The sequence below is a fragment of the Leuresthes tenuis genome, unplaced genomic scaffold (assembly GCF_036924035.1).
Source record: "Leuresthes tenuis unplaced genomic scaffold, fLeuTen1.0.hap1 SCAF_2, whole genome shotgun sequence".
Classification (NCBI taxonomy): Eukaryota; Metazoa; Chordata; class Actinopteri; order Atheriniformes; family Atherinopsidae; genus Leuresthes; species Leuresthes tenuis.
The window spans coordinates 25141201-25154154 of NW_027325356.1; the positions used below are offsets into that span (position 1 = coordinate 25141201).

At 40.6% G+C, this 12954-nt stretch overlaps 1 protein-coding gene across 1 annotated transcript in view; it reads right to left on the bottom strand.

Moving 5' to 3' along the window:
* Positions 1-12954, bottom strand: part of LOC140302055 (protein diaphanous homolog 3-like) — a 147403-nt gene that overhangs the window by 89309 nt on the left and 45140 nt on the right. The window contains exons 18-20 of the mRNA XM_072380796.1: positions 7106-7201; positions 4621-4715; positions 1026-1127 (exon numbers count right to left, since the gene is read on the bottom strand). Coding sequence (XP_072236897.1) covers positions 1026-1127; positions 4621-4715; positions 7106-7201 — 293 coding nt within the window. The remainder of the gene's footprint in view (positions 1-1025; positions 1128-4620; positions 4716-7105; positions 7202-12954) is intronic.

Here is a 12954-nt window from a genome sequence, read left to right on the forward strand (position 1 = left end):
GTAATATATTTAAAAGCAGATTTTACACGTGATCGATGAAGACACAGCATGTATAGCATTAACCGTGTTAAGAGAGCTTTTTTTGTTTTGTTTTGTTTTATCTGGGTGACGAACTCAAGCTTACATGAATATGCTGCCACTTTTCAAAACACCCTCTACATGTTGTATGTTATCATGCGTTCCGGTCTATAATTTTGAGCAGACATAACTATATATTACAAAACGCATAAGGTGGAGCTCAAAATCAACTGCGAGGGTGGCCGTTATTGAAAATGAAAGCAATAACATGCACATATTTGCACAATGGTAAATTAAAACATTTTCCCCAGAACCCTCGCTTTCCTGATAGCTGAAAGCACACAAGCCTTTCTGGCCCACGCAGGCAAAGTATATAAACAGGTTCATATCTGTTCTATGTCTCCCTAATGAACCATACACACAAAAGCAGAACATGTTCCCTCCCATCCATCAACCCAGTCTCTTTCATGGGAAGAGCACAAAATACAGGGCAAAAGAAGTAGCTTATTGTATGTTTTGTCAGTGTCTTGGTTGCTTGGAACACAAAACACATAAAGCCTGCGACACCTCTCACGCAGAATTCTGAATAAGCCTTCTTTTGGAATGTCTTTAAGAAAATGATCCCGACATAATCAGGCAGTATTGCTGCTCTTTAATGTGCATAAATTAGACCACAGGTGTGCCGGCTTGCTTTCGAAATCTGAAAAAGACAGAATTTCAAAAAGCCCTGGATTATAATAATCTTATGAAAGTCCTCAGAATGTGCCTCCCTTCGTGTGTGTGTGTGTCTGTGTATGTGTGTCTGTGTGTGTGTGTGTGTGTGTGCGTTTTCATAGAGACACAGAGGAAGAAATTAAAATACAAAACTGGTTAACGTGACTGCATTTAAGTAGTAACAAGCCAGCTTTCTAAACCTACCACTTATCAACGCTATCAGCAGCTAGCTGGTGTGAAGGTAGCACCTCTGACACACGGAAACACCCAGCGACAGCACCGAATATACTCACCACAACCCCAAACTGCTCGGGCTCTGACAAATTAGCGTACTCGTTCTTGTACTTGGCCAGCGCATTCAGCTGCTCTTGCTCTGGCAGGTGCTTCACAAGGTTCTGCAAACAGGATGAAAGCGAAGTTAGGGGAGGAAACTCCAAGCAATCATCACACCGCCTGCTCTGTAATTAACCAATGATACCTGGTAATATGTGAAATGGTCCTTTTGGAATTCAATTTCATAGCTGAATTTCTTGATCCTGTACAAAACGAATGACTTAAAGATCCTCTGTGGTGTTCTCCACAGTTAAGCACAATATAAAAGCTTCCGTTTTCAGGCTTCTACTTCTTTGTGTTGCATGTGCACAAAAACATTTTGTTTTCTTCTCATGCGAACACCTCAACCAAAACCTTCAATGTATGTTAAATATTTAAAGTTTGCTTTGGGTGTCTGGAGTCTCAGCAAATATCGCCACGTTCACTGTTCTAGGTTTTATTATTTCCCTCTAATTAAATGTACCTTTAATTGTGTGTGTTGCAAAACAAAACAAAAAACAATTATTCAATTAGTGCACCGCTAGCTCAGGTTTGTTTTTATTTGTTTCGACTCAGTTTGAATAATATGACAGTTAAATAACCTGAAACCCTTCGGAAACAGTCATTAACCTCCACATCAGACGCTGTACAAATCTTGAGGGAAAAAAAAGATCCTCCATTTAAAAGAACTGCAGTCATTCGGAGTTTTGTTTTGGTTTTTGTAACAAACGGTCATTGAAGTTAATCAGTTTCACACAGACGTGTTCGGCTTAGTAATCGCCTCGCCCCGAGTTTCATGTGTTCCATGTGATGTGGTGAGTATGTGTCATCTTTTTCTCAAAGAGGACTCCTGTTAATTACTTAAGTTACAATATGAAAAAGATAAACATGACACCCTAAGGCTTTTTCCTTTCTTTTCTTTCTTTTCTTCCTGTGCAGTCACTTGTTGACTGCAGATGAGGTTATTCACTGTTCTGATCCAATGGTCTTTGGCTGTTGCTTGGTCATAAGCAACATACCCGATACCAAAGCATCGTGATTGGCTAACCTTTCAGGTTGACCTCTAAGTTTTGAAGAACATTTCTGAACATTTAAGCAGTTGGAGTAAAGTCCTCTAAGGGTGGCCAACTAATTGATGTTCGACAGCCAATAAAACCTTAAAATCGCTGCTTTTCTTGATCAGAATTTTGGGGTTGCTTTTCTCCACAACTGAAGCATGCTGTAAAACGCAGCAGCTTTTGGCTTGACTAGAGTGTGAAGTGGATGCAGAACAACTCTGAGGAGTTACGCTGATGACTGACGTTAAGCTAACGCTGGAAATATCACAGCTGAAACCGGAGGCTGAACAATCCAGCAATAAGCCGTTATCACAAGTTTACGTCTTTTTCACAACGTTGTCGGAACATCTTCTGTGAAGAGGTGTTAGGTGAGAGCTTCACACTGAGGCTTCCATACACGAGGAAGACGAGCCCCTCATCATCTAAAAAAGCCAACAAGTCATAATTGAGATCAACACTCTGGGAAGAAGATTTTCTGTTGACTTTACAGTTGATCTTTCTCTACATCTTATCTCTCAGTGTTTGCCACAAAGGTGCTTAGTGCTCCGAGAATTGAGCTCTATTATAAGCAGCCTGTTAATGCAGTTTTTCCACGAAAACACTGGGTTTTTTTTTTAAACATCGCATCACACTGTTTTGGAGTCTGTGATGCTGGTAACTGGCATTTTTTAAACAATTGTAACGGTGCATAACCTTGCCAACAGGGAGTTTGCATGTGTTAACAGCTGATTTGAGATGTCCAACACCCAAATCATGCCTGGAATAAAACACAGACTCAGGATAAGTTGAAGAGAAGATGTCTGGGATGTCTGGTGGGGCAGGAGTAGATTTGAGAGCAAGAAGGAGGAAGTTTAAACCATTCCTTTCCCTTGATCATCACAGGGAAAGTGAGATAGCAAATAAAATGAAAAAGCTTGGAGCGTTGATGAGGACAGAGCAGGTTAAGCAGACTGCAATATTTAGAGTATCTGGAATTCTATACATGTTCCTGAGAAGAAGCATCTCTGCACCTGACTATAAAAGTGTTGGCTGTGAGTTTCCGTCCACATTGTCAGAGATTATTCACCCGTGTTGTGATTAACACCACAACGCACTCAAGGTGATCTCTGAAGGTTTCAACCATGGCTCGCTCTCAGCTACATTTCAACTTTCCAATAGGCTTTCAACTTTTTGGGGGTTTTTTTTATTCATTTTTTTCTTTATTTACCTCAATCATTTATACTGCAACAATATCATTTTCCAGGGATAAATAAAACATCACAGAGTTCAAGTAAATTTAATTCCCCTTTCCCACTTCTAGCATTCGTCAACTCCTTGAGGTTTTCTTTGTATCGATACTAAAGGTGATTTTTCACTTGCAGTATGCTCTATTTGTTTTCCATCACTGCCTCAAACATTTCAAACCTGCAGACAGTGTTCTTCAGCAAGCAACCCAAGAATTATCTTATGTTACTGTAAAAGGATGCTGTAGCCGGTTGTATCAGAGCAACTTAAGTCCCGGTACGTGATGCACTGATAACCAATAATGACATCAGTGGATCCTTGTTGAAGAAAGTTCTTTGAAATCCAATTAATGCCAGAAATGTCACTTATGATAAGTGTTTAGGATATAAACAAATAAAGCTATGTACTGTACCTTTTAAATTTTATTAGAAAAACTTGTAAATCTGTAATAAAACTGCTGTAATAATAGAGCTTTATTTTTCATCCAGTGAAGACAACAGGCAGAAATGTTTGAAAAGGAAACAGACAGAGAGCCATTATCCAACTGACAACCTGGGTATCCCCGGTATAAAGTGCATTCCACAGAGGATGACCACCATTCTGGCAGATAAATCCACTAAGCAAGCTAAGAAGTCACCTGCTGTGATTCCACCTCTTTCTGCCAATTTAGGCAAGACCAATAACAGCAACAAGTAATAGTAACAGTGGTCAGGAAGTCTACTATTTTCTCTAAGTGATCGATGCATTCCTGCTAAGAGACAGAAGCAAAGACTGATGCATAAATGAATAAACAGACAGAGAAACAAACTTAGCATGTTATACAAATGGCATAAACACGTAAATGCCGGTAAAGCAGCTAAATGCTCCTGCAGATTAGAAGAGGGGCAGCAGGGAAAAGGTGCTGCTAAACTCCAGCATAGTACTGACTTAGTTCCACATTGTTGACACATTGCCTGTGCTCACCGACCGCTTCAACACCTGCTGTTCTACAGATGTACAGACGCCCTTGCTTTAGCCGCAGGCTACATGCCTTTTTTGGTTACACGACTAATTAGGAAAACAGACAAGAGCTGGGGCATGAACTTGGCCCAACTGTGTAGGAGAAGGGCAGCACAAGAAAGCCACATCTACCCTTCAGTGAAAAGTTGTACATTGTGGGTCGAGTTAGATTCTGACTTTTATTTCCATCTCAGGGATAAGTATTGTTAGATTTCGAGTAGTTGGCCAAAGAAAGTCCACCAAAGGTCGTGCATGTCACCGGCATGTTTCTAAACAATTGAACAACTCGTCTTACCTGGATCATAGATTCAGTGAGCTGCTCCTCGTCCACCTCCACTATCATTCGACGGATTTCTTGATAAGGCATACGGAAGGAACCCAGGAAAATGGCTTGAGAGAAAGACACAAATGATGGATGTTGGTCATACAAATAAATCAAAGAAAACAAAAAAAACAAAAGAGAAAAAGCTCAAGAAGTCATTTGGAGAAAGAAGTAGGAACCAAAGGACTTAAAGGCACCAGTGCATCAGTCAGTCAGAGAGGAAACCGCTTCGGAATATTTGATTTTAAAAGTCTCGCTGCTTCACAAGCACGAAATCTTCAAGCAAATGATGACAGGGGTCGGGATCGGTAAATGTCTTGTCACATTAAGTCATTCCAAAGCTTGAAAGGTTGTTAGGAATATCTACAGGTAAAAACTGGTCTTTGTGCTTTTTGTGTCAGGAGAGGAACACAAATCACCTTCACATGGTCTACAGCAGAACCACGAACAACTCGGCAAGAGAAATTCTGAAAACAGGATTATGTTTCACTGATTAAAGTCACTTTGCACCCTGAGGTGGAAAAGAAACTTTCTTTTTTTCCTTTTTTCATTTAATGTCAGACACTCCCAAAACTTTAAGAGAAATTGCATAAGCAGGTGTGCAGGATGCTGAAATATACTAAGATTTGTGGTTTTGTCAAAAGCCGGCATGAAAAATACACAATAGAGGCATTAAATAGGCATTAAAGTGACACGCTGATAGACTGATATTGAAACTGATATCAAATTATGTCCTGCAAACAATCACTGAAATAATTTCAAGCAAAATACAAGTCGAACGCATTTAAAAGATATATTCAATCAATGTTTAAATGTACGTGTAGTCGCGCTTCAAAGTTTCTAAACCCTTTAGAATTAATTTTCTACCTGCATAAATATGATTGAAAACCTTGTAAGATTTCACAAATAAGTGCCAAAATTAATCAGTTAAGCATACTAATGTTCTATACTTAGGTATTCATTCTTTGGAGTTTTTCAAAAGTCACTTGAGTGTGTGTCCTTTGGTGCTTTAATGGCCGATGAGAGGAACGTTAGTATATACAGACATTTAGTGCCAACAGATGAGCCGGGATACACTTGCACTGACTGGAATTAAAACAATAAAACCTCACACACTCATTCTCAGCCTCATTTAAAGCTTTTAGACTCTTTACCTCCTATGGAAGAACACATAAAGCCGACCATCCCTTCTTTTTCCTTTGAGCTCCTCACTCCAGCTTTAGAATTCCTGCTGCATGATTTATCACTGTTATGGAGCTGATTAGTCCCATTTTCTTTTAATGGATGAAACAAAGGTCACAGCTCCCCTTGATATAAGCCAATGAGGTGCTAAGATCTGAGAGTGCTTAAGAGATCAGCAGGATCCTCATTAATGCCGGATGCTTTTAAAACGATCATTTTTAGGCCATGCGCACACGTGTGTGTGTGTGTGTGTGTGTGTGTGTGGGTGAAAGAGAGAGTGCTTGAGAGAGAGAGAGATAGAAGTGGAAATGAGGTAGATCAGTGTGACCAAACAGTGCAACGTGTTCCTTCTGTTTTTTTTTCTTTTTAATGGGTCCTTAACATTGTTAATTAGCACAATGAGAAGAGATGAGTCATACTTATCAAAGACCAGCCTCACATTAAGTGCTGTCTTGTAATAACTGCTAAAGCAACAAGCAAACATACCAAGCAACATACAATAGTTTTGGCACACTTGCTCAGAGTATCTGTTCCTTAGGTAAGTAAAATACAAGATGAACTAATCTCCAAAAGACATGGGGCTAAAAATTAAACCTTTGACATGTCAAGCAGCGTTATTCCAGTTTAGAGTTGGAAAAAGAGAAAGAGTCGTGCAAAAGTTTGGGCAGACCAAGAGATTATGGCTGATGTAACACTACCAGGGTCTCAGATCATAGGCTGAGGGACACAAATGTGAATCTTTAAAACTACTCCTTTGACCTTGTCCTTATAATTAGTCATGGATTCATGGCACTCTAAAAGCATTTATCCTTAAGCAAAATAAGTGAATCAATAACTGATCAAGACCACTGTTTGCACACAAAATAGTTAGTTAGAAGAGTTAGCTGTAAAGAGACATTAGAGGATGTGCAGCTCACGTGAGATTGTGTTACTAAGCACTGAGAACCGAGCGCTCCAAAAATGAGTCTTCAGCTGACTTTCCTTTGTTATCTTTAAACCACAAGGTTGGAATGAGGAAATATTTCTTAAAATCTTAATTTTGTCCTCTTTCACTTCACTTATGCAGCAACAGACATTTAAACTCAACTTGCACACGTCACAAACTCAGTCAATTATCTTCTTACACGAGGAAAAAAAAAAAAGAAGCTAGGTTAATGACAGATATAACACCCCCCCACACACACACACACCCCAACAAAAAGTCACAAAAAACCACGTGTACACATAAATCTTAACAGGAACGGGCTGGAAAAGAAACGAAGAAACTAATACTTACACAGATTTTGTGCAATCTTGGGATCAAGCACTTTGAGCTCTTTAATTCTCTTCTTAATGGATTTTTTATCCTCCAGATCCTCCTCTTCTTTTTTAACTGATGAAAACAGACAGAAAGCGTTAGAGAAATGCATTTCTGTACAATCCTGCTGACATACGCGTACTTGATTGGCACAAATTCATGATAAAGGACGACTGCTTGGTTGTCACCGTCAAGGAACAAAATAAAGAAAGAAAGAGTCAAAAAAAAAAAAAAAAAAAAAGAACTGAGATACAGAAAATGTCTGTCGGCATTTTAACTGTGAACCAAGTTGTAATACTGTACAGATGTCAGATTCTTGAGACGTCGGTGAAGGCAAAACTGTTGGTGGTACTTTGATGTTACCACCGATTGACAGCAGAGGAACCATGAGATTCAGATAACAACAACAAAAAAAGAAAAGACTGAGAAGATGCATTCAGAGATGTAGACATAAATAAACATGCCCTCTCGAGCCAAGCGCACAATGAGGAAATTCACGGTTGCATTTAATTATTTAAAACACCAGATTAAGAGAACAAAATCTGCATCCCAGGAGTATGCTGGGTAATTGTCTGGTCCTGTAATTATCCTGTGTGTGCGCGCGTCTGTGTGTGTTGAGAAGAGGGGAGAGGAGAGAATAATAGAGGGGAACAGTGTGGAAAACACAGGGGTTAATCTGCAGGAAAGGTATGCCTGCTGTTCCACATGGGCTCGTTCTCCTTTCAGGGATCCTGTATCTAATTAAAAAGTGAAGAGGTATACTTGGAGCTCCCACATGAAAGAGACTGGTAGCTTGTCCACAAACATGCACACCTACTGCACGGCCCAGCGTGCACAGAGAAACACAAACACGGCCACACAGTGAGCTGTCCTTGGACTTACGTGGCTCCTCTGCTGGTGCACTTTCCTCACAGTCTTTCAGTGTGTGGGGGGGAGAGAGGGAGAGAGAGAGGGGGGAGAAAGGGACACACAAGGAGAAATTGAACAATGGAAAATATGAAAGAGGGGAGAGAGAGAATGAAGAAGTACAAATGTATTTTCATAAGATTGCAGCCCGTCCACAGAAGAATGGAACACAAAGAAGCTCAAGTGAGAAAACAACTAACAAGCAATAAAAGCTAAAATGTCAATGGCTGAATATGAAAAGAAAGAACAAATGTATCACAAAATAATAGACTAACAGCCTAAACAATCAATATTTCTCTAAAAGCGATTATATGTTCACGTACAATTAGAATCTCTTCGAGCATGTGTGTGTCGTGAGTCAATAAAAGGGTGAAGCATTAGGGGCTTATGGCAGAGTCACTCTCGTCACTATTGGGAAATGTAATACTTCCGGGTCATTTGAAGGCTGTGAGAAATTTGGAATTCACAATTTCGAAAGAATAGTCGACTTAGATATAAAACCAACAATCGTTACGGATGTGGAGCGAATCAAGAGTAAAACGATGGCCAAAGATGTCTGAACTGACATGAAGCAGCCGCTTCTTCTTCACGTGATACTCGACCAAATTTGAACACACCTCAGCTGCTTGTGCAAATATTTTACACTCAACAAGTAATGGCAGACGGCGCTTTGCGATAAATGGATTCATCAAGACAAACTGAAGCAGAGCAACTGGATCGCTTCAGGGGACATGAAAGTGAGCCATGTTAAATTAGAAGATGTAGATACAAATCAGTGAAAAAGTGAAGAGCTCAAGCATTTAATCTTCCAGGAATCTCATCTAGAACTTCCTGCTGTGGGGTATTTAATTTCAATATAAGAGGCCAGCCTTAAAAAGTTTCCAGCTCACTACATTAAGATGTTGCATCGATCGACTTATCATAACTTGGAGCCCAACGGAATCGCGTTTAGTCCAACAGTAACGGACTCCGTCTGAGACACACACACACACAGTATAACAGCATTAACCACCAGGTATCAGCACACACTTGACTGGATCAGACCAGACGTGAGTCAGCCTCACACAACACTGCAAAACCTACATCGTCTCCATCTTATGAGAGAGCGCGATAAGACAGAAATCAGATTACACAAATACGCTCGCACACACGTACGCACGCACTCACTCCATATCACCTCAGGTGCTATCAGTTAAATCAGCTAATTAGATCCCCCCCCCCACGTCTAACATCGCCCCTCAATCTTGCTTTAAGACTACACCCTCTTCGGGGAAGGACTCTTATTATACATCAGCCAATTAAAATGTCCTGCAGCAGGTGGGAGGTCACTGGTTAATCAATCAGAGGGAGTGGCGATAGTTGTACTTATCAGACGGTGCCATCACCCTGGAAGTGGGACTGATAAAGATACACTTGTAAGCACAGTGCAGGAGGGAGTCTGCATCGCTTTACGGAGCCGGCGAATGTTGCAGCAAATGCGGCTACAGTTGGGTTTTCAGACATAATGGTGGGCAGGTTTCCAACGCACTGCTGGGATATAGACTTCCTTTTTTTATAGGGAGTGCAAGAAACTATCAGACGTAAGATTGATACATTTGAGTTACTGAGCCAGGAGTCCAGTTTCCATTCGATAGCAAATACATATCTCGGAAGATGCCAGTCAGTGGTGAGTTTATCATTTAGCAGCTCGGACCAGAAACAGCTGGTGTGTCAGTCATAATCACCGTTTTTGCAAGGCAACATTTTTGCAAAGCCGTTTCCATTCATCCGGGTGTCTTTGGCTCATATCTTACAGTTTCACCATTTCTGCCTCAAATCCCGTTAAATAAAAGAGCGGCGGAAACCCGGCCATAGACACAGTCAGGAAGACAAGATGAGGCCAGATAACACGAGTCACTTAGAAGAGAGGTGAAAGCAGCCGTTAGAAACAATACATGGAAAAAGGCACGTTCTGCTCTGCTCTGCACAAAAAGTCTGAGCCACCTCAAGTTACTTTTAAAGTTAAAGCCTGTGATAAATGTCAGCTCGGTGGCCACACTGTGGGAGAAGAGATAAGACATAGACGAAGGACTGTTCTTTTTCCTTGTTCTTCACCTCTAGTGTGGTTTACAGTTGGGGGAAGCACAGTTTGCATTAACCTCACAATGACAACAGCAAAAAATGCAATAAACATGTCTCCGTGTCTGACAAAAACATCAATGGTGACAGAAAAAAAAAAAGGGGGGAAGATTTTAATCGTATCTGAAAAGTAGTATTTAGTGGAACGGTTAGATGGGGATACAGTGCTGCAGTTTAAAAAGAGTTTTCTACTCTTCTCACTTGTAGTAATTCTACTGCTTGGTTTCTATCCAATCTCAGCCACAGTTTAAAGACACTTGACATTGTGTTACACAGCGCACACACACACAAACAGCAGCCCTTTCCCACATGGCAGTATCAGTGAATTCTGCCATCAAAGCACTAAAGGGAGTGGTGGATGAAATAAAACTGCTGTGAAAGAGCATGACTGATGCTGTACATGACAGGCAGGCCTCAGAGACAAGCGAGTTACACCTCAAATTCACCCTCATTCACACACACACACACACACACAAATCCCTCCCTCCTTCTCCTCGACCCTTTTCAGTCACACCACCACTTCATCTTATCAGGGTGGATTTCTAATCAGAGAAAACGGCTTCCTGGAACTGATTGCTTCACGCACACACGCAGGCACACAGAGAAAGCTAAGAATATGGTCAAATTAAAGAATACCATATACTCAGTAAGCAATCCTGAAGTCAGAGAAGTTATAAGGCAAAATACAGAACTGACAGAAGAATGATTAGTACCACTTTTCGCCTGAGGGACTTTTTTTTTCCAATCTATAACCAGTGCTTTGTGTTTCAACAGCAGACAGTGTGCCTCAGCTTGAAAAATGAAACGTACCAGCGTGCAGCCTGCAGAACGAGGTGGGCTTGTTTGACGTTTAACCCTCGCCCCGTCGTTATTTTTGGTTTTAATCAACACATTTTGGATTGGGTTAAACACCGATTATGATTAAAAACTGTAAGCAAGCTATGATCGGGATGTTCTGCTGGTAAGAAGACAGGCAGTCGATCGACCGAACAGACTGAAGCCATCTTTGAAATTTCTCGGGGAGAAAGTAAAGCACTTTTCACAGTGCTTGTTCAAGGCGGGACTGATGCGTCTTCACTGTACGCGTGTGTCCTTTGTGTTTGTACAGAGGTAAAATAGTGGGAACGAAGTTGATGCGCTGCTGCTGATAAAGCTCTAAGCCAGCAACACAAAGCCTGATGAAAACATATGTGTTAAGTCGGATGGGCCAGGATGTTGCACCCTGCTCTTACCAACACCATTGTTGTCACTTTGCTGATTCCACAACACCTGCTTGCTTTTTGTAAGCAGACACCAATACAGCACTTAGTGAATTACCAACAGAAACAGTGGCAGCTTAACAAGGATGCCTTTTTTGCACTGGCACGGTGGGGATGGGGTGTGAAAAGGGGCTAGCGAGACTTTTGGTGACAGGAAAGCGCCTTTATGACCAAACAAACCTGCAATTACTTAATGAAGCAGCTGTAGCTAGTATGGAGAACAAAAGCCTGCCTAAATGTCACATCACATTATTGAATCAATCTCTATCAAAGAGACAGCTAATTTCACCACCAGACATGGTTTGTCCACATCATTCGATAAAGTCTGCAATCAAAATCTAAACCCATCTAAAATACTTAGTTCAATCACTCAACAATAGGACAGCAGCATAACCTTTCATTTTCTAATGATGATCAACATCCAGCATGCCCAGTAATATCTAGACAATTATTGGAGGCCAAAGTAAAATAAGACAGGCTGACAAATGAACATACAGACTGTTTTTCAACCAAAGATTTGAGAGACAGAGAAAAGAGTAAAAGCAAATAATCTTATATTATATATTATAATAATATCTTTGATTTTTCAGCAACAAGGCCAGATCACTTAGTCAGAAGTGTCAGTGTCCCTCTCCTTCGTTCATTATATATTTCATTGTTAGACATGTCTGAGCAAACTTGAAACGACTTCACGTCTGACCTTCGCATGTTAACACAATATATTTTTGTAGCTTTGCCGCGCCGTCAGAATCATGTCTGCACTGAGTGAGATATCATGGGTTTAGACTTGCTCTCAGCTCTGTGATAAGAGTATTTCCTTTTACAGTCAGCGAGGCTTTTTCAAAACGGTACTTTATTTAGCTTCCATTTTGTCCCCCTATAAGGGCACACAAAGCACCGAGGTTCAACACAAACACTACAAATGTGGAGATAAGTAGTTCTGACAAGACAGGAAGGCTGTGACAGAATGCAATCTGAGAAGAAACAACAGCTATTGCATAAAAGTAGGGGATGAATTGAATTAAAACATTTTTTTTCTTCTTTTAAGTGCAAGAAGCATCCTCTTCTAATGTAGTGAAGTGAAATCATAAAGCTGTATTAATGGAATTAACTCCATAAAGGTATAAGTTAAGTCAAATTTATTGATTTTATGTACAAAACAATTCAAAGTGCTTCACATAAAATAAAAGCATTGCAGCGGGGAGTGGAAGAAGCATTAAAATAACAAACTTGGCCCTGTGTCCTTATACAGAGATAAACACAGAGATAAACACCTTTTCGAAATATTTACAGACAAAATATCGCCGTTTGCGGTATATAAGGCATGTCCCTTTACTTAACAGCAAAGCAAAAGTGACTTTGTTAGCTAACAATGTAGGATACTGACCAATCACAGCACTGGTGGATTAAACACAGACTGAAATGATGTCAGAGAAATTATTTCAAACCAGCATTAATAACATGTAGTCCAGAGCCAACAAGCACTTTTAGGGGCTGTGGGTGGGGCCGTGGGTGGGGCTGTGGGTGGGGCCGTGGGTGGGGCTG